Source organism: Misgurnus anguillicaudatus, chromosome 24 (genome assembly GCF_027580225.2).
Source record: "Misgurnus anguillicaudatus chromosome 24, ASM2758022v2, whole genome shotgun sequence".
NCBI classification, from domain to species: domain Eukaryota; kingdom Metazoa; phylum Chordata; class Actinopteri; order Cypriniformes; family Cobitidae; genus Misgurnus; species Misgurnus anguillicaudatus.
In genome coordinates this window covers 43,768,063-43,791,103 of record NC_073360.2, presented here as the reverse complement: position 1 = coordinate 43,791,103, position 23,041 = coordinate 43,768,063, and the positions used below count along the sequence as shown (strand labels likewise).

Below are 23,041 nucleotides of genomic sequence, written 5' to 3'. Positions count from 1 at the left end.
CCCATTGGCAGATTTTTTTGCTTGTTTTATGAACAAAATCACTTAAATTTGATATTTCGGTCTAAAAACTAGATAAAGAAAACGCATCTTAATTTAATAATTTTTAGATATTTTTATTGTAAACAAGACAAAAATACTAAGAACATTTATTCTTGAAAATTATTTTTTGCAGTGTATGACTGGTTTTGTGGTCCAGGGTCACATATGTTGCGTTGTGTGCTTATAGTTTGTTTTTTTACATAAATAATGAATTTCATTGTAATCATTGTAATCACGTGCTGCTGTTTTCTACAGTATGCCCATATTTGATGCGCCGTTATTCAATTGATGGACTCCGAATATAGCCCATAGAAACATTTACACATGATAACAAGCTTCAATAATCAGTTTGATTCGTTGATAATAATACAGGACCATTCAAATGCCATATAGGTTCCCCTGTTTGCAGTGGCCCCAAAATGTGTCAAATCACATGCTGAATAGTTCCACCATGAGTACAAATTTTGCAATTTTGACAATGGCAACATGTTTTGCAACGTTTCATATGCAGTTTCTGTTTTTACCAGACTTAAACTGTCTGTAGAAACATATTGAGTGGCTGAACATTTTATTAGTATACTTTAAGGTCAATTTAACCAAAAAACAATTATAAGCCTTTTACACAATGTATGTTATAAATGCATGTGTGGATACATTTTCATTTTTTAAGTGATTTAGATCAATAATTCAGAAAAACAGAGCAAATACATTTTATTTCAAGAAAAATTTTATCTCATAATTTTGAGATAATTAACTCGTTAATATTAAGTCATTATATAAATATTGCTTTATTAACTTTTACTTCGTGCCAAAACAATAACAACACAAAAGACACTAAATATAAGAAAATTCATATATGGAACCCCAAATGGTTCTAAATAGAACCACTTTAATGGGTTCAATAAAAAGAACCCCAAATGTTTTTTTAAATCAAAGTTAGATGGTTCTATATGATTATGAGTCATTTATTATTCATAAAAAATAATAACCAATCCAGAAAATAGTTTATATTTATTAATTTTATAATAGAGAATCTATCTACATTTATAAAAATCATATCTCTGTATTTTGTATCAGACATCAATACTTTAAACTGGTTTAAATATTCACACACACACACACACGCACGCACGCACGCGCTAAATTTTACAAACATTTAATTACACTACATTTAACAATTTTGTTTAAATTACTTCCATTACGCATTTTCAATTTGTTCAAACAAACATAAGATATTTACATTTATATGAAATGAGTAAAAGAATAGATCATTCATAAACAATTAGAACATGTAGAAAGAAGATGACAATTCACAGAATTACAATCACAGAAGTTGATTGTACATTTTTTGCACAGGTATTGGTGTTTTTTTCTCATGACGACACTTAAATTTAAGCATGTATTTTTGAATAAAAGTCATTGTGTGCTTAATGGCAACAGGGTAATGAACATTAAAAAGAAAATAAACTGCAAAGAGGCATTCCACCGCCTGTGTCATGTCAATGATGGCCTCTTTAATGATTGTCACATTGTCCATTACAATGCTTACACTTTCAGCTTTGAGGGGATCTGGAGAGCCGTTAAACACAATGGTTGGTGTGGGACCTTTGGGTTCCTGTAAAACAAACATTTAATCTTTTAAGTGCTTGTCACCAATTAATAGAAGCCATCAATTGGATTTAAAATTGCAAGAACCAACAAGACTAATAATAATTGATATGGAGCTGTATACCAAATTATAGCAACTTCTCTGGGTAAATATTTAAATTTTTCTCTCAGTAACATCAGAAGATACGTTTTAACATACAGGGATGGTTTCCCAGACAGGGATTAGCTTAAGCCAGGACTAGGTCTTAGTTAAGTCAGGTAATATAACTAGATTTACCAAACATGCCTTACTAAAAACATTACTGGCATGCACTTTAAGGGCACTGATGTCAGTAGAGATGGTTTTACTGTGCCCGAGGTTGAAGTGTTGCAAACTAAGTGCTCTTCCGCCATACAATATAGTTATTTTTTATCCGCTTAGAAAATTGCCACGTTTTATTTTGTGCCACCATACTTACTGGTGTAACTATTCATGTAACAGTCTTTAAATAGGGAAAACATGGAAGTGTTTGGTGGCTCCAAATTCACCCCTGTTTGGATCCTAAGAAATGAATGGGGCTAGGCTAAATGACAGGAATTAGACTAGTCCTGGATTAACATAAATTTAAAGGGGACCGAGAATGAAAAAACATTTTTACCTTGTCTTTGTTGAATAATGGTAGTCTACCCACATTCACGAACATACAAAAAGTGCTAAACTTGCTAAACATCTCAGTCTCATAGAAATTCCTCTTTTAGAAATGTCAGCCAGAAAACGTCCCAATCTGAAAATCTGATGCTTATGACATCACAGGCATCTAACTGCCCCTCCACTTTAAAATAATTGGCTACATTTTTTGAGTGGCAGCAAAGTCAGCCAATCAGAAATGAGATTGCAAGTAAAGCCCGTAGGGGAAGCCAAATAGGTGCAAAACCACTTGTTTAAAATCCCCCACCCTAATAGAGCTATCTAAGAGAGGTTTTTAGGAAGCTTCTAAGGCATTACAGACCCAAACAAAAACAAATTTGTCTACATGTCGCATCGCAGAACAAGGATAAATACTCCGTTCAATCATTCTATGTCAACTTTAAGAGCTGTCCAAACTGAAAACAACTTGCACCAACATATCTTAAAATACATCAGTGCCTTTTGTTTTGCTTCAAAATGCACACAAGTAATGTTTTTAGTAAGGCATGTTTGTTAAAACTAGTAATATTTCATAATTAAACTAAGGTCTAACCCATAGTGCCTCAAATACTAACGAAATTACAGAAGACTATACTTACACTATTTACACAGTAGAGGAAGTTGGCGTTTTCTTTAAATAATGCTGGCAATAAAATAAGTGCAGCATTCCTAACAAGACCTACAAAGATACAAATTATTGTACATTAGGTACAGAAATCAATTAAAGGGACATTTTACACACTTTACGCGTTCTTCAGAACACACACACAAAACAAGATTTTGAAAAATGAACAACGCTGGTAGCCATTTAATGGGCACAAAACCAATGCAGGTCAATGGGCACCGTTGTTGTTTGATTACCGTACTTGATCAAAATTTCTTCTGTTGTGTTCTGCTGAAGAAAGTCAGTAAATGATAACAATTTTCATTTGTGGGTAAACTTTAATACTAACATTATTTTACATTTTGACTTATACAATTTATAGGTGTTAGAACCTTTACATTGGGCAAAGAACAAGCATATGATATAGTTACCTTCTGTGGTTTTCTCTGCTGTTGAGATGAGATTGGCGTAGAGTTTTTTTTGAGTCCCTTCTTTGGCACTCCTGATGATGTTTGGGGCCATTTTATTTAAAGATGTCTCCATGTTCTGTACCAAGTCGGTTCCGAACCTCATTGTCATTTCATGCAGCATCTTAAAACACAAAATCTTTTTTTACTTCAGGTGCATATATCCAAATGACACACTTTCAAGTTCTTTAACGTCAGTATTAACTTGAGGTTGCATCTGAACAGTGATGCATTTTCCGAAACAGAACGTTCAATAAGAAAAATAGTGAGCTTTCCCTGGGATGCCCTTCTGCATTGTTGTACCAAATGAGCTTTTAGGAATTCACAGAAATGTTATATACACCAACTTTTATTATCTGCCTGGCACAAAGTGTAACAGTGTTTACTCACAAGCTGTGGCACTCCAAGAAAAGGAAACTGCTCCATTACTTCAGATGCAGGCCTCTCCATCATCTGTACTCTTTGGAAAAGAGTGCGCTTCATCCGGTTCTTGACCTCAGAGTAATTGGGGTTGCTTTTACGCAACTCTAGGGTGATAGCATTAATGTGTTGCTGGAAACTTGTCTCCTCCTCACCACTTAATTCCAGGTCCAACACAATCTGAGGTAAGAATTGTCACAGTATGTAAATATTTATCAATCACAAAAACAAAATAGTAGGTGATGCACCGAAAATAAAATTCTGGGCCGAAACCGAAATTTAGGATTCACTTGGCCGAAAACCGAAACAGAAGCCGAAAATGGCTTCTTTTAAAAAGGTTAAAATGTTAAACTTTCCTCTGTATATTTGTGTGTGTATATACACACACACACACACACACACACACACACACACACACACACACACACACACACACACACACACACGCACGCACGCACGCACGTGTGGTATTATATAATTTTTTGTTAAAATATAAATTTTTTATGAAAAATTCACATAAATTGTGATCTAAATTTGATTTAAATAGTTTTTAGATATTCATCTAGATGTTATGTGTTGAATTCGACCATTTGGTGTTTAGAAAAAAACTGTTTTATGGTTACAGTTTAGGAAATAAATCATTTTGACCAGCAATTGCCTATAGACACCCATTCATTTTACTGGATGTGGCCAACTGCTCACATCACTACTTTAGTGAAACATTTTGTGAATTTATGTTTAAATAAACATTAGAAAGGAAATTTAAAAATAAATAATATTTCAAATAGTAGAATTTTTTGTAGTTTTTGATCCATTTTGAAATGTTTGTTTTTACAAAATGCCACAGAAATTTGACTACATGTAAGGGTGTTTGTCTGTGTGTGTGTGCACGTGTGTGTGTGTTTGTGCGTGCGTGCTTGTGACTTTAGCCGTTTCTCAATATGCGTTCTTGTCTGTACTTGCGTTCTTGTGGACTTGTGAAACGTCATCAGTCGCGGCCCAAGTACTGTTCCAATTCAAAGTTTGCATCAAGCCCAAGTTCACATAAAATCCCCGGATGTGTTCTTGATCCGCCCATTTTATCGAGGATGCATCAGAGGAGACTTGTGTGGACTTATGACAGCGAAGTTTCCCATAATGCATTTCGCGTCAGGAGTTCATTATTCTGAGTCTGAACTTGCAAGTTCGAACTACGAAGGACACAAGTCCGAGTTTGGCGTACTTGGTATTGAGAAACGGCTTTTGTCTTTTTGTGTGTGTCTGTGTCTTTATGTGCGTGTACGTTTTACTGTGTCTTTGTGCGTTTGTGCGTATTCGGGATGCATTGATTTTATTTGATAAATAACAAGAAAAAAAAGATTTTTTTTGCATTTCCCATGCATATCAATTGGGGTCATTTTTACCCCCAAAGGGCCTCTTTTGGTGAATTTTTACCCATCTTTAGAACGACCGAATCAAACCCAGTTTTTTTATATGAATCTTGACAAATAATCTGGAAAACTCACAAAATCTTATTCCACTGAGATGAAGGGAACCATGTTTTTTAACTAAATAAAAGTGGCTTCGGGGTAAGATTGACCCCAAGGGACTTATTAGGGTTAAGCAAACGTGGCAGGTTTCTTTTAAGAAGATACTTAGCTTTTGGGCTGTAAAGACAGTTCCTCTTTTCCTCTTTCCTGTTGGGGCATTCATTTTCAGCGTTTTTTATTTCGGCCCGAAACCTATATAGCCATTTTCGGCTAAATTTCGGTGCAAAATAGTTCATTTTGAAATGTCAATCTGATATACCTCTGAACAAGCAGAATCATTGTATGCCATTATTTCCAGTGGTTCTCTTCTACATTTTGCATTCTGAAATAATAAAGTCAACAAGTTATTGAGACTAACTTAATCTGCCTTCAACATGAAATTTATTGAACTGAACTTGCCTTTTGATGTTGATTCTGTGAGTCTGTTTGTCTGTCACTCTTTCTTTTGATCCCATACTTCTCCTTCATTTCCATGACGATTGATGAGCTAACCAAGGGAATCCTTTCCTTTTTAAACTTGTTTCTAAGGCATTCCAACAAGGTATCCTGTAGATACATACTTTCTTGTAAAATTTATTTGTTTCTGTGTGAAATTTTTGAGATATTTTCACAGCATTAAAAGAGCAGCAATGTACGCATACATAACCAGAGCGGCTGCCATCCTTCAAAAATGGAAAGCGGGTAATCAAACTCCCCAAAACATCTCCATAAATTTTATGACTTGGGTACCTAGAAATATAATAAAATATATGATTTTACTACCCAACAACCAGCAAGTTAAATATACAATACAATTAATACAATACTGTACCAGGTGTGCTTGGTGATGCTGTCGAACAATACTTGAACTAGTAATGCACGGATGTGAGACTTGTCTTTTTTCTTAAAGCTAGGATCCTTCCTCTGCAAAGCTGCTTGCAATTCAGGGGGAAAGACAGGCAGGTTGTATACTGCTGGACAAGGTTGCGCAACAATTGGGTCACAGGGTTCTTGTCTGTAAACGTGAATACAAAGTTGAAGTCTTTAATACAGGACATTAGAGATGCACCGAAAGGAAAATTCTTGGCCGAAGACGAAAAAACTAATGGGTCACATGCTGTACAATCTATATCGTTCATGTGTACTTTCTTAACATTAGACTACGTAAAGCATTTGAAAATAGTGTTTTCATTGCCTATATCTGAAAACTTCTTAAGAACAACTTTCTCCAACTCAGCGTTGTACATTTATCCTCTATAAGAGATACTGTGCGCGCTGGATGGTGTTGCCATGTTGCCTTTTTTTCGAGTTCCGATTTGGGCTACTGTTTACTGTCTCCGTGTTTTTTCCCCCTGGGGGTTAAAGATGAAAGGATTTCGTTCATTACACTGTAAAACCTAACAATCAACTTAAACCATTTAAGTAAACCGGTTGCACTAGTTTTAAAACACATACATTCGAGTACGGCGAACTTAAACAAATTGAGTCATATGCAGTTATGCACTCAAATATAAGTTCACACTACTTAAATATAGGTGCATAATGCAGTTACACAGTATTCAAATTTATGTGTTTTAAAACTTAAATGGTCTAATGCAACCGGTTCACTTAAATGGTTTGAGTTAAGTTAACTTTTAGGTTTTACAGTGTAGTTATTGGCATTTGGGCTGTCATTGGGATGCTTTTGGGCTAGTTTTGAATGTCCTTTGGGATGGTTTTGATACGCAAAGCTGGCAACCCTGTGCGCTTGCACAAATTTTGAGATTGTATGGAATGTACATGTAAACAAACATTTTAATCAGATTGCCATGTTTAGAGTGCATGTAAACTGTATTGTCGTAACCTTCAATCGGATTAAATTCAGTCGGATTGAAAAAACTTTGTGCATGTAAACACTGACACTGTATGTCAAACACAAGCAAGGGGGGAGAGAGAGAGACGGCGACAAGATTGACAGGAGATGACAGAGCCTAATTTTTTTCCATTTTTCGGTCAAACATTCGGTGCATCCCTACAGGATATACATTTTACTTGCCTCAGTACAGTCTATATGGACTTCAAAACAATGATACATACTGAATACAAGACATCTGAGGCACATCAGTTCCAGTTCCAGTTTCCAAGCTGTTTGAAAAAATATATATTAAAATAAGATTTTAAGCTTAGTTAGCATACATTTGTTTTATATTTAACAACAACGTATAATATTTAACAGTACAAACTTACTTTTTTAACTTATTAAGCTCCTTCATAAACGTCACCTGATGTTTCATAATAGGAAAAAGTCTTTCCACCATCCTTTCTGTGAGACCCAGCAGAGTCTCCCCATCAATTTGCTGATCTGTAAAAAAAAATAATTTTATATTTCAAAGAAATACCACAGACAATATATATTTACCTAGAAGAGTAAACGCTGTGATATAATGTAATATACTTAGTGTCATCAAGCACATATGTGTCAAGAGGATGAAATTCTTTTTCTTCCCCTGCCTGCACCACAATCCACTCCTTCTGACCCTCCAATTTGAAAGCATGGTAATGTCTTTCAAATGTTTTTGGTATCCGCAGCTTGCCAAAGATCATCCAAGCACCCCTGAACCGCAAAACCTTCGCAATCTTTATAAAAATTGAGATGTCCTCATCCACAACATCTGCACAGGGTTGCTGCAGGTTTCACCAAGTCAAATTTAAGACTTATATACCATTATGAGTGAGATTTAAGACCAACGCGACACAATGATCTCAGAAATTCTCAAAACATTATATTTTTATTATATCTTTTTTTTTTGACAAATAAAATCCAATAATATGGTAAGATCAGTATGGTCAGCTGATGATATGTGCCTTGTTCACATGTTTTACACTTTCTCCACCCATACATTATATGCATAAATATGCACCATACCGCCATCGCATTTATTCACCTCTCTAATTACACAATAATTAAATGAAAATTAAATTTACCATTAAAAGGCTGTTTGTGGTTTGTTGTGTGTTGCTAACAAGGCCGTTTCTAAATCCGAAGGCTGTAGCCTCCAGAGGTCGCATTTGTAGGCTGCATACGTCATCAAGATTAGCAGATTAAAGTCAAGGGAGTAAACGCGCATGGAGCAGTGAGGTAAACAAAAGCTTTTTAAGTAAAAACTGTGTAACACTAAAGTTGACTCGCTGTTGGTGGCTCGGGACTCGACGGCCTGACTGTTTAAGTTGATTTTCAATAAAGCAGTGTTGATTTTTTCACTTCTGGGTCCTCTGTTTCAGAACCTGGCAAATGCTCAGGTAAGTCACGGGCTAGTTGTTTAAATTAGCACAGAAAATATTTTTGCTTATACAAAACTGCATTTAAGGTTTGTTTCTCGCCAAACCTACAGTAATACAGTCAGATCACAACACCTGAAATATAACTAATGGCGTGAATTGCGTAGATTACATTTGTATCTTCTTTAAAAAATAATGATTAAAAACTGTATTGAAGTGCGATTCAGTGACTCGCAAAGTGCAGAACTTTTCTTTTTAGAGGCCCGCCCATCAAACACTTTCTTCCTCCGTCACTGATTAGTTCTACAGCATTTTAAATTACTATTTTATTTTTTGCGGACAATGCTTTTCGGGAATAAACGGAGGTAAGAAATTTAAGACTTGGGTTAATTAAATTTAAGACCTAGGATGAAAATCTGGCTGTTTTTAAGACTTTTTATGGCCTTACATTGAACTTTTTGAATTTTAGACTTTTTAAGACCCGGTGGGAACCCTGTCTGCAATTTAACTGTCTCCAACACAGTATTTCACGTTGTTGACCGTAAAGCCTGATTTATAGTCGTGCGTAGGTTCTACGCCGTAAATACGATGTAGGCTATCCGTAGCCTGTGCGTAGCTCTGCGTAGCCTGACGTGCACCTCACAAAAATTTTAACAGCGCGTCAGATCTACACGGACCGCAAGCGCTGTGATTGGTCCACCAGAACCCCTCCCGTCAGGTAAAAAAACTGCGTCATAGGTATTTCCGTTTGTGACGGTAAAAACAAAGATGAGCCAAGTTGAGGCGTGATTTAACTCAAAGTGCATCAAAAGTGGCTGTTTTTTTACTTCCATCATTGCTGGTCTTCTCAAATTATACACAACAAGTTGCTGTTTCTTCTTCGTTTGTGGGTTAACTTGCTAAGCTTCTATGCTGCCTACCAGCAGTCTGCGAGTGCGTTTGCACATCAACGCGGACGACAACGCAAAAGTATAAATGAAAACCGACACGGAACCTACGCCATAGGACCTACGCACGACTATAACGAGCCTTAGGGAGCTAAACACACCAAGCCTCTCTTCACCCTGAATATCCTCTGCCTCACTTATTTAATAACACCTTTCTGCACCTCCAGTTGTAATGCTCGAAAAGGTACTGCCCTGATCACCCTCTGTGTAGATGTTCTGATGCAGGGAATCCAGCGAAGTTAGTTCCCAGCACTGTTTTAACTGGTGCCTCTTTGCAAGGGTGTAGCTGAGATTCTTGAGGTTACATGTGTAGTATTGATGCTTTCCCTCAAATCTCATGCACCACAGCTGTTTCAATGGCCCAAACTTTAGTATCTGTTGTGGATAATGGATGAGGTAGTGTAGTTTGGGAGTGAAAGTCTCAGGAAATACAACCTGGAAGGAGGACAGGAATTCTCCTATCTGAAGGCTTAGGAAAGGAATGATTTTCCTTTGGATGTTGGGGACAAAATCACATTTCCTATATCACTACACTTCAGGTATGTAATGTCCAATGGGAAATGGCAAAATCCTGAAGAGGCACCAGACCTGAGCAGCAGACCCTGGTAGTGTGTTTTGCTTTAACACACTATGCTTGCAACAGTTGTTTAACTTCTAAAACAGCCCTCAATGTTACAGGTAACACTAAAATCTGCTTGGTGGTTATGTTGCAATTGCAGGTGAGTTAGATACTTAGTGAGTTGAACTTTACAATATCACAAAATGAGCATTTGTAAATGTTCGTGTTCACCTCTGAAAGTTTCTTTTGCATCAATAAGGTTTATATTCTGAAGCCATTGACACGTGTCGTCTACTGTCCATTTGTCAACCATGGTTATCTGGGGGGAAGAAGAAATGCATAAATAATACTCCAACTATGCATAAGTTGCCAGCCAGAACCAGCATTTTTTATGATTTTCCAAAAAGTTTATTGCCTTCCAAAAAATGTTCTTGTTTAAATATATAAGCATACAATATATATAGCAAGCAACTTTATTTATATAGCACTTTTTTAAACAACAGACGCTGTCCCAAAGTGCTTTACAAAATAATAACATTAAAATCATACAAAACAACAAACATACTTCATTCAAAAGCTAAAGAAAATAAGTAAGTTTTAAATAAGACTTAAAAGTTGTAACATATGGAGCTGACCTCACATGGAATGGGAGAAAAAGCACGATCTCCTTTTGATTTTAAATTACAATGAGGTACCTTTAAAAGTCGTTGATCGGAAGATCTAAGAACTCTAAAAGGAGAGTAGGGAACTATAAGGTCACTAATATACTGGGGGGCAAGGCCTGACAATGCCTTGTAAACAAACAAGAGAATTTTAAAATCAATCCTAAATTTGACCAGAATATACCATGTACAATGAAAGAATAGACCCTCTGATTTCAAACAAAACAACCCGTTTCATCCCATCTTTATTTGTACTATTTTTATCACCTCAGTCAAAGTCTTTAAAAGCTGCAGGTGTTTTTTTACATTTTCTGCCATTTTCTCACTCCCTCTAACTTCTGAGACATTGGCCAAATGGCCGTATATGGCAGACAACTGGACAGTGACAACCACAGCAGCGGCAGAGGAGGTCGTTTGACGCACACAGAGGAATTTGATGTTTTTTAAAATACCGATAGTAGATATCGAAATATCGAAACACTATCGATACAGCTAACTATCACGATAGTTAGCTGTATCGATATTTTTGCACAGCTGTACTTTTAGCACAATAAAACTATGGTCAATTTTCGTATGGGAGGTACAGTGGATCATAATGTGTTATGAATTGTTCAATTCACTAAACTCCATTGCAGTTAAACCGTCTCCTGTAGGAATCAACAGTGAATATTTCATTTACATATATTTTAATATTTGGTGCGGATCATTACTCTGTCCATCTTATATCGTGTCGATCCAAACGCTTCTGTCTCGAATCTCGCCTCCTTATAACACAGCTGTCTTATTGTTCTTGGCCATTTCATTTAAAATGCGCATCCTCACCCACCAATAGGAATTTAATAATGTGCAACACACATATACGCCACCAGAGGGCATTTTTGCGATTATTTGTTTTTAATGCCCCCTTCAGGTTAAGATTAAACATTAACAATATGGACTGTACAAATTAAAGAAAACATATGGTTTTCACCAAAATGGAAAATATTAGGAAGTGTAAGTTTCATGATGTGTAGGTCTGTAATTATTGAGTAATCACAAAGCATGAATTATAGAACCATTTTAATAAAAAGGTTCTTTGGCCTTCAAGGGTTCTACATAGAACCATTTTTTTGGTAAAAGGTTCTATTGGCCAAGTATAGAACCCCAGGGTTCTATACAGAACCTCAAGGAACCTTTTTTTTTAGCGTGTATGACACCAAATACTGCTGATTTGATCCAATTTTTTACCATCAAACACAACATCAGAGCCAGGGAATCCCTGAGATGTAGCACAGACAGGGCGGTTGTCAGCGGGGCAAGTGAACACTGATGTCCGCTCATGGCTCTGAATCTCAAGTACCAAATTTTCTAAGCAAGCGTTCAAATAAGCACCATTTTTACTAATCGACTGCAGATTTGAATACTATACATATATATTCTCGAATGAACTAATCTTAAAACTACACTTTGTGACCAAGAAACGGTAATATTAAGAAATGGCTATTCTGTCCTTTGAGTTATTATGAGATTCAAAACAGCCGAAAGTGTTACCTGTCTTTCTGGCCTTGAAATCCTTGGCGGAAGAAAGAAGTTCCCAAAATAAGAGGTTTTTAAAATAAATCTGTTGTTGTTTTCTAGTTTTCGTTTTTTAAACATGTGCCATCGAACTGTTGTATAAAAGCAATATCGCTCTTGGAGTCGTGTGATATTTGTTTATATCGTCATAGAAACAAATATCTCATCATACTCAAGCAATATTGCTTAAATAGGCCTAACACTCAGCATCAGGTGTGTGAATGTGTGCTATATTTATTAAGTATGTAAAATAATCATTTTAGAACAAACAGTACGGACAAAAAGGAAGAAGAAATACGAAAACAAAAAATTATGAAATATTTAATTAATTTAATTATAGAATACATGATGTTATTGCTTTTTAGTATAACCCATTCAAATCTTTAATCTTTCTAAATAAATTATAAACTTAATGTGATAAAAACGCTATAAGAAACCTTGCCTACCCCATTGCGGCGCTCTGGTTGCACCAACAAGGATTAGGCCTAAATCTGGTTTAAATCAAAGCTTATTTAAAGCAATACTATGTAGTTTTTTTTTACCTTTAAATAATGTCTCTAAAATTATTTCAGTGATAGAACAACTTTTAACTGGACAAACTGTACTGTTGCTGCAACCTAAGCAGCCTCCTAGCTGCTACAAGTACACTCTGAAAGTGGCGGTGGAGGGTAAGAAACACAGCCCCGCCCCTCCCCCTGCCTGCAGAAGAGTGTCTGATACCAGGCACTGTTGCGCTTTTCAACCACATGGGGGAGCTGTAAGTCATTTTTACATGGAAACTACATAGTGTTGCTTTAATAGTTCTGTTGCACCAAACTTTAAACTTGTTTGAAAATAATCAGGGTTAAATTTAAACTCATTAATGATCCAGGTTTAATTTTACAGTAAAACTAGATTATATTTAATCCTGTTGCTCCATTACTTTACACTTTGTTTTAAATCTCAGATAGGGATTAACTTCAAACTTGTATGCGCTTCTCATCTGAATGAACAGACACACAGCAGCGCTTCATAATAAATGCGTAGGCACATCTTGTTCATTATATCACAATATCTGAGTTTAACAATATTTCCTGCCACACTGCTCTGTTAATCAACACAATAGATTGTTTTAATAGATCGTCAAATGTTTTTATTTGAAACAGCCATTTATATTACCGATGTATGTAGGTAGTGATTTCTATAATACAACAATTACATTACCTTTGCCTGCATAAACAGTTTATTTCCAACAATGTTGCTGTTAAATTACACCGGCAAATTCATCATCGCGGACAAAATAAATCGGTTTAATACAGTTTAAAGTTTTAATCTAAGATTTTTTAATCTGTGTTCAAATTTAAGTGGTGCAGCACAACTCGAATTAAAATTAAACTGAGATCAACAAAGCCTACATTAGCTCTAAACTTTAAGCTTAATTTAATCCTTGTTGGTGCAACCCACCCTGAGTGTACTTCCATGGGTAACATTATTTCAACGGTGTATTACACTCATAAAACAAGTGTCAACAGAGTAAAAAAAAACAACACTTCTATAGTAGGAAAAAATAATACTATGGAAGTAAATGGGGCTCGCAAGTGGCTTGATTTCAAACTTTCCTCAAAATATCTTCCTTCATGTTCATTAGAACAAATAAATTCATACATGTTTGTAACAACATGACAGTAAATGATGACTAAAATTTCATTATTTTATGAAATATGCCTTTAAGAACATCATTCATAACCTAAAATAAAACTCCAGGAAGTTTGAAATATAAGTGCTTTAAGTCATTTTTCGTCCTCCATAATACAGTACTGTTAGATCAATCTGAAAAAAAACCAGCACTGTTTCATTTCATTTGTATGTTTGTACTTTGTTCTGTTGTATTTATCTGCAATATTGATCCTAATTTAATTATTTGTTCGTATTTTACTATTAATTTTTTAATTGTTAGTTTATTATTATGACCAAAACATTTCACAGTGTGAACACTGATGGAGTTTCTCTTTAAAGTGAATATTCTGGTGTTTTTTAATGAACTTGAATCCCTAAAAGTTTTTCCACATTCACTGCACTGATACGGTCTCTCATTGGTGTGTAAAAGCACATGTCTCTTCAGATTATATTTACGGCTAAATCTCTTCTCACAGTGAGGACACTTGTAAGGTTTTTCTCCAGTGTGAATTCTCTGATGAATTTTAAGATTTTGTTTGCTTTTAAAGTAATTTCCACATTTATTGCAATAGAAAGGCTTTTCATCACTGTGTGTCCTCATGTGAACATTTAGATTAGATGAAGAAATACAAACCTTCCCACACTTCTTCTTCTTCTCTCGGTGATCTTCTGAATAAAGTTTCTTCTCTTGTAAGGTAGTAAAGCTGATCTCAGATCTGGTGAAGAGTTTCTGTTCTGTGTGTTTTCTCTCATGTCTCTCTAAATGTCTCTGTGAGCTGAATGTCTTTCCACATGTGGTGCAGGAAAGAGTTTGTGCTGTCAGTCGCTCTTTTGATGTTGAGGACGTTATTTCTATATCCAAACATGAATCACTCTTCACACCTGAAAGAAACATGAAACAAATAAATTGTCTTTTCACTCTTATTTACACAAAGAAGGATGAAGAAGTGAGATTCTGTATCTTTTTCTAGATTCACACATATAGACAGAAGACAGATGTCAGTCCTGTTATTACAGCTGGGTCATTGCTAGTGATGGGATATTTGAAGCGAGGGTTCAGAGCATGTGTCGAGAATAAATGGGGGTGCCAGATGAAGCCTTGATTCAGGGCTTGTGTTGTTTATGTAGATATTACGTAACCAATGACAAAAGAGGCCTTGAGTATCGAAACTGGATAAAGGATTGTGGTTGTTTGTTTTAGTGTTAGATAGGCATCAGTAGTAGTAAAAGCATGTGTTGCAGAGTTCATTATTAGTAGTAGTAGATTATATTTAAGCAATATTGCTCGAGAAGGACAGTGATATGTGCCAGAGGCAATCACAGCCGTGATGATATAGAGCTATATCACACGACTCAGAGAGCAATTTTGCTTTTATACAACAGTTCGACGGCACACATTTGAAAAAAAGAAAACTAGAAAACAACAACTGGATGATTTTAAAAGCCTCTTTGTTGGGGAACTTCTTACTTCCGCCACAGATTTGAAGACCAGAATGACAGGTAACACTTTTGGCTGTTGTGAATCTCATAATAACTCAATAGAAGGAATAGCCATTTATTAATATTACCATTTCTTGGTCAAAAAGTGTAGTTTTAAGATTAGTTCAGTGAAAAATAGATAAGTATAATATTAAAATCTGCAGTCGAACAGTAAAGATAGCGCCTATTTGAACCACAGCCTGATCTGGGCTACATCCCTGACAGGGATTCTGTTTTTGAAATCTTGTTTGATGGTCAAAAATAAGATCAAACCAGCAGTATTTGGTGTCATGAAACAATTCCTTTTTTTATTCATATTTAGTGCATTTTGTGTAATTGTTTTGGCGCAAGGTAAAATTTAAGAAAACTATATTTATATACTAATGCTTTCCATTTTATCTTAACGCAGTACGAGCACTCGCTTTATTATTACTGGACTTTGTTCTTATCAGTAGTACTACATAAAACAGAATAATTAAAGGTAAAGCAAAACATTTTCTTTTTCCGGGTGGATCATCAAAACTTTTGGTCAATCATTCTGGTGATATGTTGACTTAAGGCCATTGTATGTGCTCGTCCCTAGGTCCGCTTTCTGCACATGCGCACTTTCAGGTGTATATGTGTGGTGGGCTACGGTTTCAACCATTCATTGAAGCTCGCGTTCTCACCGCGTTTTTTCAAAATGTCTGAGGGTCGCAAAAGAAAAGGTGTCTATGAATTGTATGACAAGGAGAGAAAGGCCTCTGAAGAAAGAAACAAGACCAGAGTGTTTTTGGGAGAATATTTCACACGCTGGCGTGCGCTAAAAGCACAGTTTGAGCTTCCCATGCAAAGTTTCTACTTGACAGGTGAAGTTTGTCATGCTATTCGGAGATCCATTTAAAATCACTGCTAGTAAAAGTTGATGTAAGCTAGGGCTGGGTGGTATGACGGTATATTCCGTTACGGCGGAATAAAATGTCAGAAGTAACAGATTTTTCTATTCCGTTAAATGCAAATAAGTGGGCGTGGCTAACTCTGCCCTCCCGCATGCTAGACTGAGTATGACGGAGAAAATTGTAAAATAATTCACTCATAAAAAATGAAAGAGTTATTTCTGTAATTTTTATAATAAGTGCCAGTGAATCCACAGCGGGTCTGGGAGCGAGACTCTTGCTTGCTTGCTCGCTCTCTCTCTCTCTCTCTCTCTCTAGGTGTGCAAGGAGCTGCGGCACAAAATAAAGAGTTATTCTCGCACATAATGCTAACAGTTGTAAAGTTTTCTGAACTTTAAGCAAGCTAAGACAAAACTCGCGTTTAGGGACACGTGCGCAAGGATTGTAGTTTGACGCGCCATTTGCTTATACAAACATATTTGATCGGAAAGATGAGAAAGAGACGCAAATGTTAAGGTCTAATAAAAAGTAAAGGTCGTCAAGACCTTAAAACAGACTTCATGATCATCACATCATTTCATATGTCATATTTATAATATCTAGAGCTTCGTCTCTCATATAGCCTACCTGTCTGTATGTTTTTGCATATATTTATACCTGTTCATTTTACATATTGCCTATTTTTAATGTAATGTATGCATACATACAAAATACAATGAAGGCATACTATAGCTTCAACGGTCTATAAAATTAATAACTCAATTATATACATGATTCTGTCTTATCAAGACTTAAAGGGTACATTCCATGAAAATCAGACTTTTTCCATGTTTAAGTGTTATAATTGGGTCCCCAGTGCTTCTACCAACCCAGAAAACATGAAAAATAGCAATCCTGTAACTTTGTTTTGGTGTGGCTCTCTCTGCAAGCATGTGAATATATAGGTAATTCGGCTTTCGCTCCCTCCATGACGTATTAAGGGGATCTTATTATAATGATATCGCCCCTTCAACTGTGCTATCCAACCATGACGTGGCCTCACGAGTGCAAGAGACAGAGAGGAAGAATGACTGACAGCACAACGCGTTTGTATTCCCTCAAACACAAACAGGAGCCTACAATCTTATAACTTGTAGTTTTAATAATCTTTCTAAAGATTGAATTAACGTTCTAAAGGATTAACCTTAGTGCAAGAGAGAGAGCGAGTGAGTGAGAGAGAGCGAGTGAGTGACAAACAAACGAGAGAGAGAGAGAGAGAGAGAGAGAGAGAGAGAGAGAGAGAGAGAGAGAGAGAGAGAGAGAGAGAGAGAGAGAGAGAGAGCAACACGACGGTTCGCTTTCAAGTATGTTGTTTAATATGTTTCTCTGAAGTTTATATGAATCAACACGAGGATTAATGCACTGCACGAGACAGAGTGAGTGAACAACGCGTATTCACTATCATACACAATAAGCATCAATATGTTGTTTAATGTTTCTCTGAAGTCTCAAATGAATACGAGGAGTTACAAGATAGAGAGTGAGAGACTGGCAGAAAAGCGAATGTGTTTAATATGTGTACACAATAAACTTAAACATGTCATTTGATCTGTTTCTCTAAAGTTTAAGCTTTAAACGTGTTGTTTTATTACAGATCATTTAAATGTGCTCGTGTGGTTTGGTCAAAAAGTAAACTTCTTAGTGTTTGTGGACGTGTATTTTATTGTAACATGCTGAAAATCATTGTGCCTGTTTAAAACACTGGCAGCATGACCCCTAAAAGTCTTTATTTTTATTCCACAATGTTCCCCATCTACTGATAAACATGTATTTAGTATGCATAAAACAGAGGATTGACTTTTTAAACTTGTTCAAATAATATATAATGCTGAACATCGCTTATGACCAACTTCTTTCGTGAGAATCTCCCTCGATGCCCTGTCTTGACTACAGCGCGAGCACTTGAGACTCTGCCCACCTGAGCAGCTCATTTGGATTTAAAGGGATACACACAAAAACGGTGCATTTTTGTTCAGACCCATAATGTGCCTATTTTAACATGCAACAATAATTTACCTATATGGCATTTTGAGCTAAAACTTCACATATGCACTCTAAACCCCCATTCAGACAGCCAGCGACCAGCAGTAGCAGAGCGACACGATCTCATTCATTTCAATGGAAACCTGCCCACTTCCGGCGACACGAGCGACAGTGACTGTTGGCGACCGTATGGGCGTGTCCAGCGACGCGAGAAAGTTAAGAAAAGTTTAACTTTATGCAAATGTCGAGCGACTTTCAGGAGCGACTACCAATGAGAACAAAGCAGTGGAGTTCACGTAATCCTTCTCTCGTCAGTTACTGGCGTGGATGGTACTCATTTGTTTACAAGCAGATTTAGAAACGCCTCATTGAAAGAGACAAGCGACACAGAGCGATAACGTCGCTGGCTGTCTGAACGAGGGATAAGGACATCAAATATTTATTTAATATTTTAAAAACGTCTTGTGGAATGTACCCTTTAATCTGTTGTTATCTTTTGGTCATTTTCACTTTAACATTATTAACTTTAAATTGCTCATATTTTAAAAATGTGGCGAGCATTTTGTTAAAAGCTAGAGTGAGTGGCAAATTTCTGTAAATTTTTAAGTGATTTGATAAAATTATAATTTTGGGGTGAACTAACCCTTTAACCCATTTACTCACAAAACCTATGCTATTCTAAGATAAATACCCTTATCTCCTGAGGGTTTTCAGAAAAAATACTAAGAATTGTCAACGTCTACAAAAAACTTCTATATCTAAGCCTCTGTAGCACTTAATGAAATAATAGATGTAAAATTTTAGTGCTTATATTTCTTGATCTTTTGATTAGTGAGTTTGAGACTGAAACCGAAAATAGGTACTCACATGACATAAAATTGTAAAAATACAACAATAATTAAAGAGACATACCTGATGGATTAAAATCATCATCAGAGCAATCTTCCTCTTCAGTTTTGATTTCTGGGGGTTCAGTTTTGATTTCTGAGAGATCTGAGTCCTGTGTGTGTCTGGATTTCTCTTCAGAGAGTTTAGAGTCCAGCAGTGTCTGTGGTGTGCGGCTCTGATCTCTGCTCATCCACACTGAATCCAGACTCCCATCATCAGTCACATACACTGAAGATTCACAACAATCCACATCCTGACAACACAACACACACAAACAGTAAGATTAGAAATGATTCGATGTTATCTGATTCAGGTAAATGATGTTTAAGCTGTACAAACATCTCGTTTCATTGCTAAATCTCCTCTTGACCTCAGCTTTGTCTCCAATAACGCCACCTCTTTCTTCAGCTGAGAGATTTTTGCTTAAATTTCGCTTAAATACACAGAGACAAGACTCTGTTTACACTCAATGAAACACGCAAGAGAGAAAAACACTGAGGATACACAAACACATCACACGCGCGCTCTTTCTTTCTTTCTTTAGTGAGTTTATTTGCGGACTAAAGAGCTGCAGCGCCTCCTGCTGTACTGGAGACAGAAGACGCTCACTGCTTTACAAGTGAGTATGAGGAGGCTGCAGATCTGGAGGCAGATTTACGGCTCTGTTGTTTCTGGTGTGTCAGTAGGGTGTAAGTGTGTGAGAGTGTACACAATGTAAGATAAACAGTGTAATGATCTGCACCAAATATTAAAATGTAGATATTTACTGTTGATTGAGACAATTAAACTGCAATGGAATTTAGTGAATGGAACAATTATTAACACACATTGGGATCCACTGTACATCCCTTATGAAAATTAACAATGGTTTTAATGTGGTAAAGGTGTTTTTGTGTAGTGATTAGTTTTTTTGTAGTAAAAGCTATAATCATTAAAGGTTTTCATAATAATATTTAAAATTACTGTCACCTCTTTGTATCTGTATACACACAGGGAGAGAGTATGTGCACGAGAGACAGAGGTGACAGTAATTTTAAATATGAAAACATATGATTCAAGTGTTACTAAAGGAATTACTGGTGGCTAACTATGATCGTCACCTTAGAATACTGATCCAAATTATGACTTATTACCAGAGCCGGACAGTAACGGAGTACATTTACTTGAGTACAGTACTTAAGTACAATTTTGAGGGATCTGTACTTTACTCGAGTATCATTTTTTTTGAGTACTCATGACTTTACTCAAGTACATTTGAGAGGCAAATATTTTACTCTTTACTCTACTACATTTCTATCCATAACCGTAAGTACAAGTTACTTTTTCTTAAAAAAAAGGAAAAAATAAAAATATCAGAAACCCTCAATTTGTTGTTTCCCTCTCTTAAACGTGATTGGATTGTGCAGGCGCAACTGATTGGGACAGCTTATCAGCAATCACCTTCAGCTTTCCGCCAAAGTCACCATGGTCAGATTTAGATAAGAGACGAAACCACTCACGAAACAATGGATGAAGACGCAGGAGTCCAAAATAATGAATCTGTAACGCTCGTTATTTTGAATAGAAATCATCACCCGTAAAACATTTATTCTCTTCTTCTCCGGTTTATTTGTGTTCAAATAGATAAAATATACAGAATCCGCCAGGGGTATTAGTACAATGGTGAGCATATTTGGGGAAATAATGATTAATTATCACATGTTAGTAAAATATTTAGTCATACAGAATAACATTTCTATTATTTTCCACTGAATTATGCGATCTGAAGAGCTCAAACAGTGAACAGAGCGATTTGTGTCTCCTCTTCCTGATTTGCATCAGATTTGACCTCAGAGCTCTATCATTTGCTGTACAGCTGTCAATCATCTCACATGGTTCAACGTGCACTGTGGCAGTAGTAATGCAACATTTAGAAAATGTACTCTTGTACTCTTGATACTCAAGTACTTTTAAAAACAATTACTTTTGTACTTTTACTTAAGTAGACATCTGACTGTAGTACTTTTACTTTTACTTGAGCAAAATTTAGCAAGGGGTAACTGTACTTTTACTCAAGTACTGAAGCTGTGTACTCTGTCCGCCTCTGCTTATTACTAGATTTATGTGTTAACACTTGAGTCATTACTAGTGACTTACCATGATTATCACTTTAGAATACTACAGTCATTTTATTATAAAATTATTATCAAAAAACATGGGATTTGTGGTGAGCAGGCTCATAAAAAAAACATTAAATTCTTCTTCTTTAAGCATTAATTTTGTCTTGTCTCAGTCTATCAAATTATTGCTGCGTTTCCACCAGTAGTCCGCAGCGTGAATACACTTATTGCATCAATTCTTGCTCGGCTTGAAACTGCTTTAAAATTTAGCCCAATGATAAAAAACAGTAAGGTTATTGTGTTATTATACTTTACGTGTTTACCAGTGAGCACACAACCACTTCTCCCAGCAGCACACCGAGGGATTTACTGCAGGGCACTAGACCTCTGCTCAGTGTTCTGCATGTGTTCAGTCATTTAAAGGCAAGATATTTGACTTGATCCAGAATCATTTATAGTTATGCTTGTTGAAAGTCTCCTCACATCCTGATACCAATCACTATGCTAAAATGTCTAAATGTATTTGTATAAATATATGTCATCTGTGAAAAACATAAGTACTTGGATTTGCTCTCAAACATGATGAACATGTATATATACAATAATGTGTGTTTAAATTTAAGCGGTGCAACACAACTCCAATTAAAATTAAACTGAGATCAACAAACCCTACATTAGCTCTAAACTTTAAGCTTAATTTAATCCTTGTTGGTGCAACCCACCCTGAGTGTACTTCCATGGGTAACGTTATTTCAACAGTGAAAGACATTTCATTTTTGCATGAACTATCCCTTTAAGAACCTCATTCATAACCAAAATAAAAATCTAGAAATTTTGAAATATAAGTGCTTTAAGTCATTTTTCGTCCTCCATAACAAAGTACTACTATTACATCAATCTGAAAAACCTAAACAGCACTGTTGCATTTCATTTGTATGTTTGTTCTGTTGTATTTATCTGCAATATTGCTCATAATTTCATTATTTGTTCTTATTTTACTATTATTTTTTTAATTGTTAGGTTTATTATTGAATTTGTTTTGTAACAATATTTAAAACTTTAAAAGTTTTTGATGTCATAACTTTATTAAGGTCACTGATGCTTTACAAAGTTTGACTTTTGATTAACTCTTCCCAAAACATTGCAATGATGAGGTTTCTCTCCAGTGTGAACTTTCTGATGACATTTTAAGGAACCTGAGTGAGCAAACGTCTCGTCACACTGAGAGCATTTGTAAGGTTTTTCACCTGTATGGAGTCTCTGGTGATTTTGTAAGTGTGACTGTTGACTAAAACTCTTCCCACAGAGACTACAGTAATAAGGTTTCTCTCCAGTATGAACTCTTTGATGGACTTTTAAGGTACTTAAACAAGTAAACGTCTTGTCACACTGAGAGCATTTGAAAGGTTTTTCACCTGTATGAATTCTCTTGTGCTTTAGTAAGTTCTGCTTTAGACTAAAACTCTTCCCACAGACACTACAGTGATGAGGTTTCTCTCCAGTGTGAATTCTCTGATGGATTATCAGCTGATATTTATAACAGAAGCGTTTATCACAGTGTGAACACCGATAGAGTTTCTCTTTAAAGTGAATATTCTGGTGTTTTTTTAACAAACCTGAATCCCTAAAGGTTTTTCCACATTCATTGCACTGATACGGTTTCTCATTGGTGTGTGAAAGCACATGTGTCTTCAGAACACGTTCACGGCTAAATCTTTTCTCACAGTGA

At 36.0% G+C, this 23,041-nt stretch overlaps 1 protein-coding gene across 3 annotated transcripts in view; it reads right to left on the bottom strand.

Annotated features, from left to right (window-relative positions):
• Window positions 1-865: 865 nt before the first annotated feature.
• LOC129437108 (sterile alpha motif domain-containing protein 3) overlaps window positions 866-23,041 on the bottom strand; it is a 95,479-nt gene continuing 73,303 nt past the window's right edge. Inside the window, exons 1-14 of one of the 3 annotated variants that reach the window (XM_055195266.2) lie at window positions 19,553-19,777; window positions 19,238-19,466; window positions 14,584-14,831; window positions 10,309-10,396; window positions 7,540-7,654; window positions 7,390-7,437; window positions 6,146-6,328; window positions 5,976-6,063; window positions 5,734-5,880; window positions 5,594-5,656; window positions 3,776-3,985; window positions 3,350-3,509; window positions 2,914-2,993; window positions 903-1,654 (exon numbers count right to left, since the gene is read on the bottom strand). In XM_055195266.2, the coding sequence (XP_055051241.2) occupies window positions 1,364-1,654; window positions 2,914-2,993; window positions 3,350-3,509; window positions 3,776-3,985; window positions 5,594-5,656; window positions 5,734-5,880; window positions 5,976-6,063; window positions 6,146-6,328; window positions 7,390-7,437; window positions 7,540-7,654; window positions 10,309-10,396; window positions 14,584-14,831; window positions 19,238-19,466; window positions 19,553-19,564 (1,962 nt within the window). In that variant the 5' untranslated portion in view covers window positions 19,565-19,777 and the 3' untranslated portion in view covers window positions 903-1,363. Of the gene's footprint in view, window positions 1,655-2,913; window positions 2,994-3,349; window positions 3,510-3,775; window positions 3,986-5,593; window positions 5,657-5,733; window positions 5,881-5,975; window positions 6,064-6,145; window positions 6,329-7,389; window positions 7,438-7,539; window positions 7,655-10,308; window positions 10,397-14,583; window positions 14,832-19,237; window positions 19,467-19,552; window positions 19,778-23,041 lie in introns of those variants that run through there. The other 2 variants (XM_073863479.1, XM_073863480.1) reach the window with 2 other exon arrangements.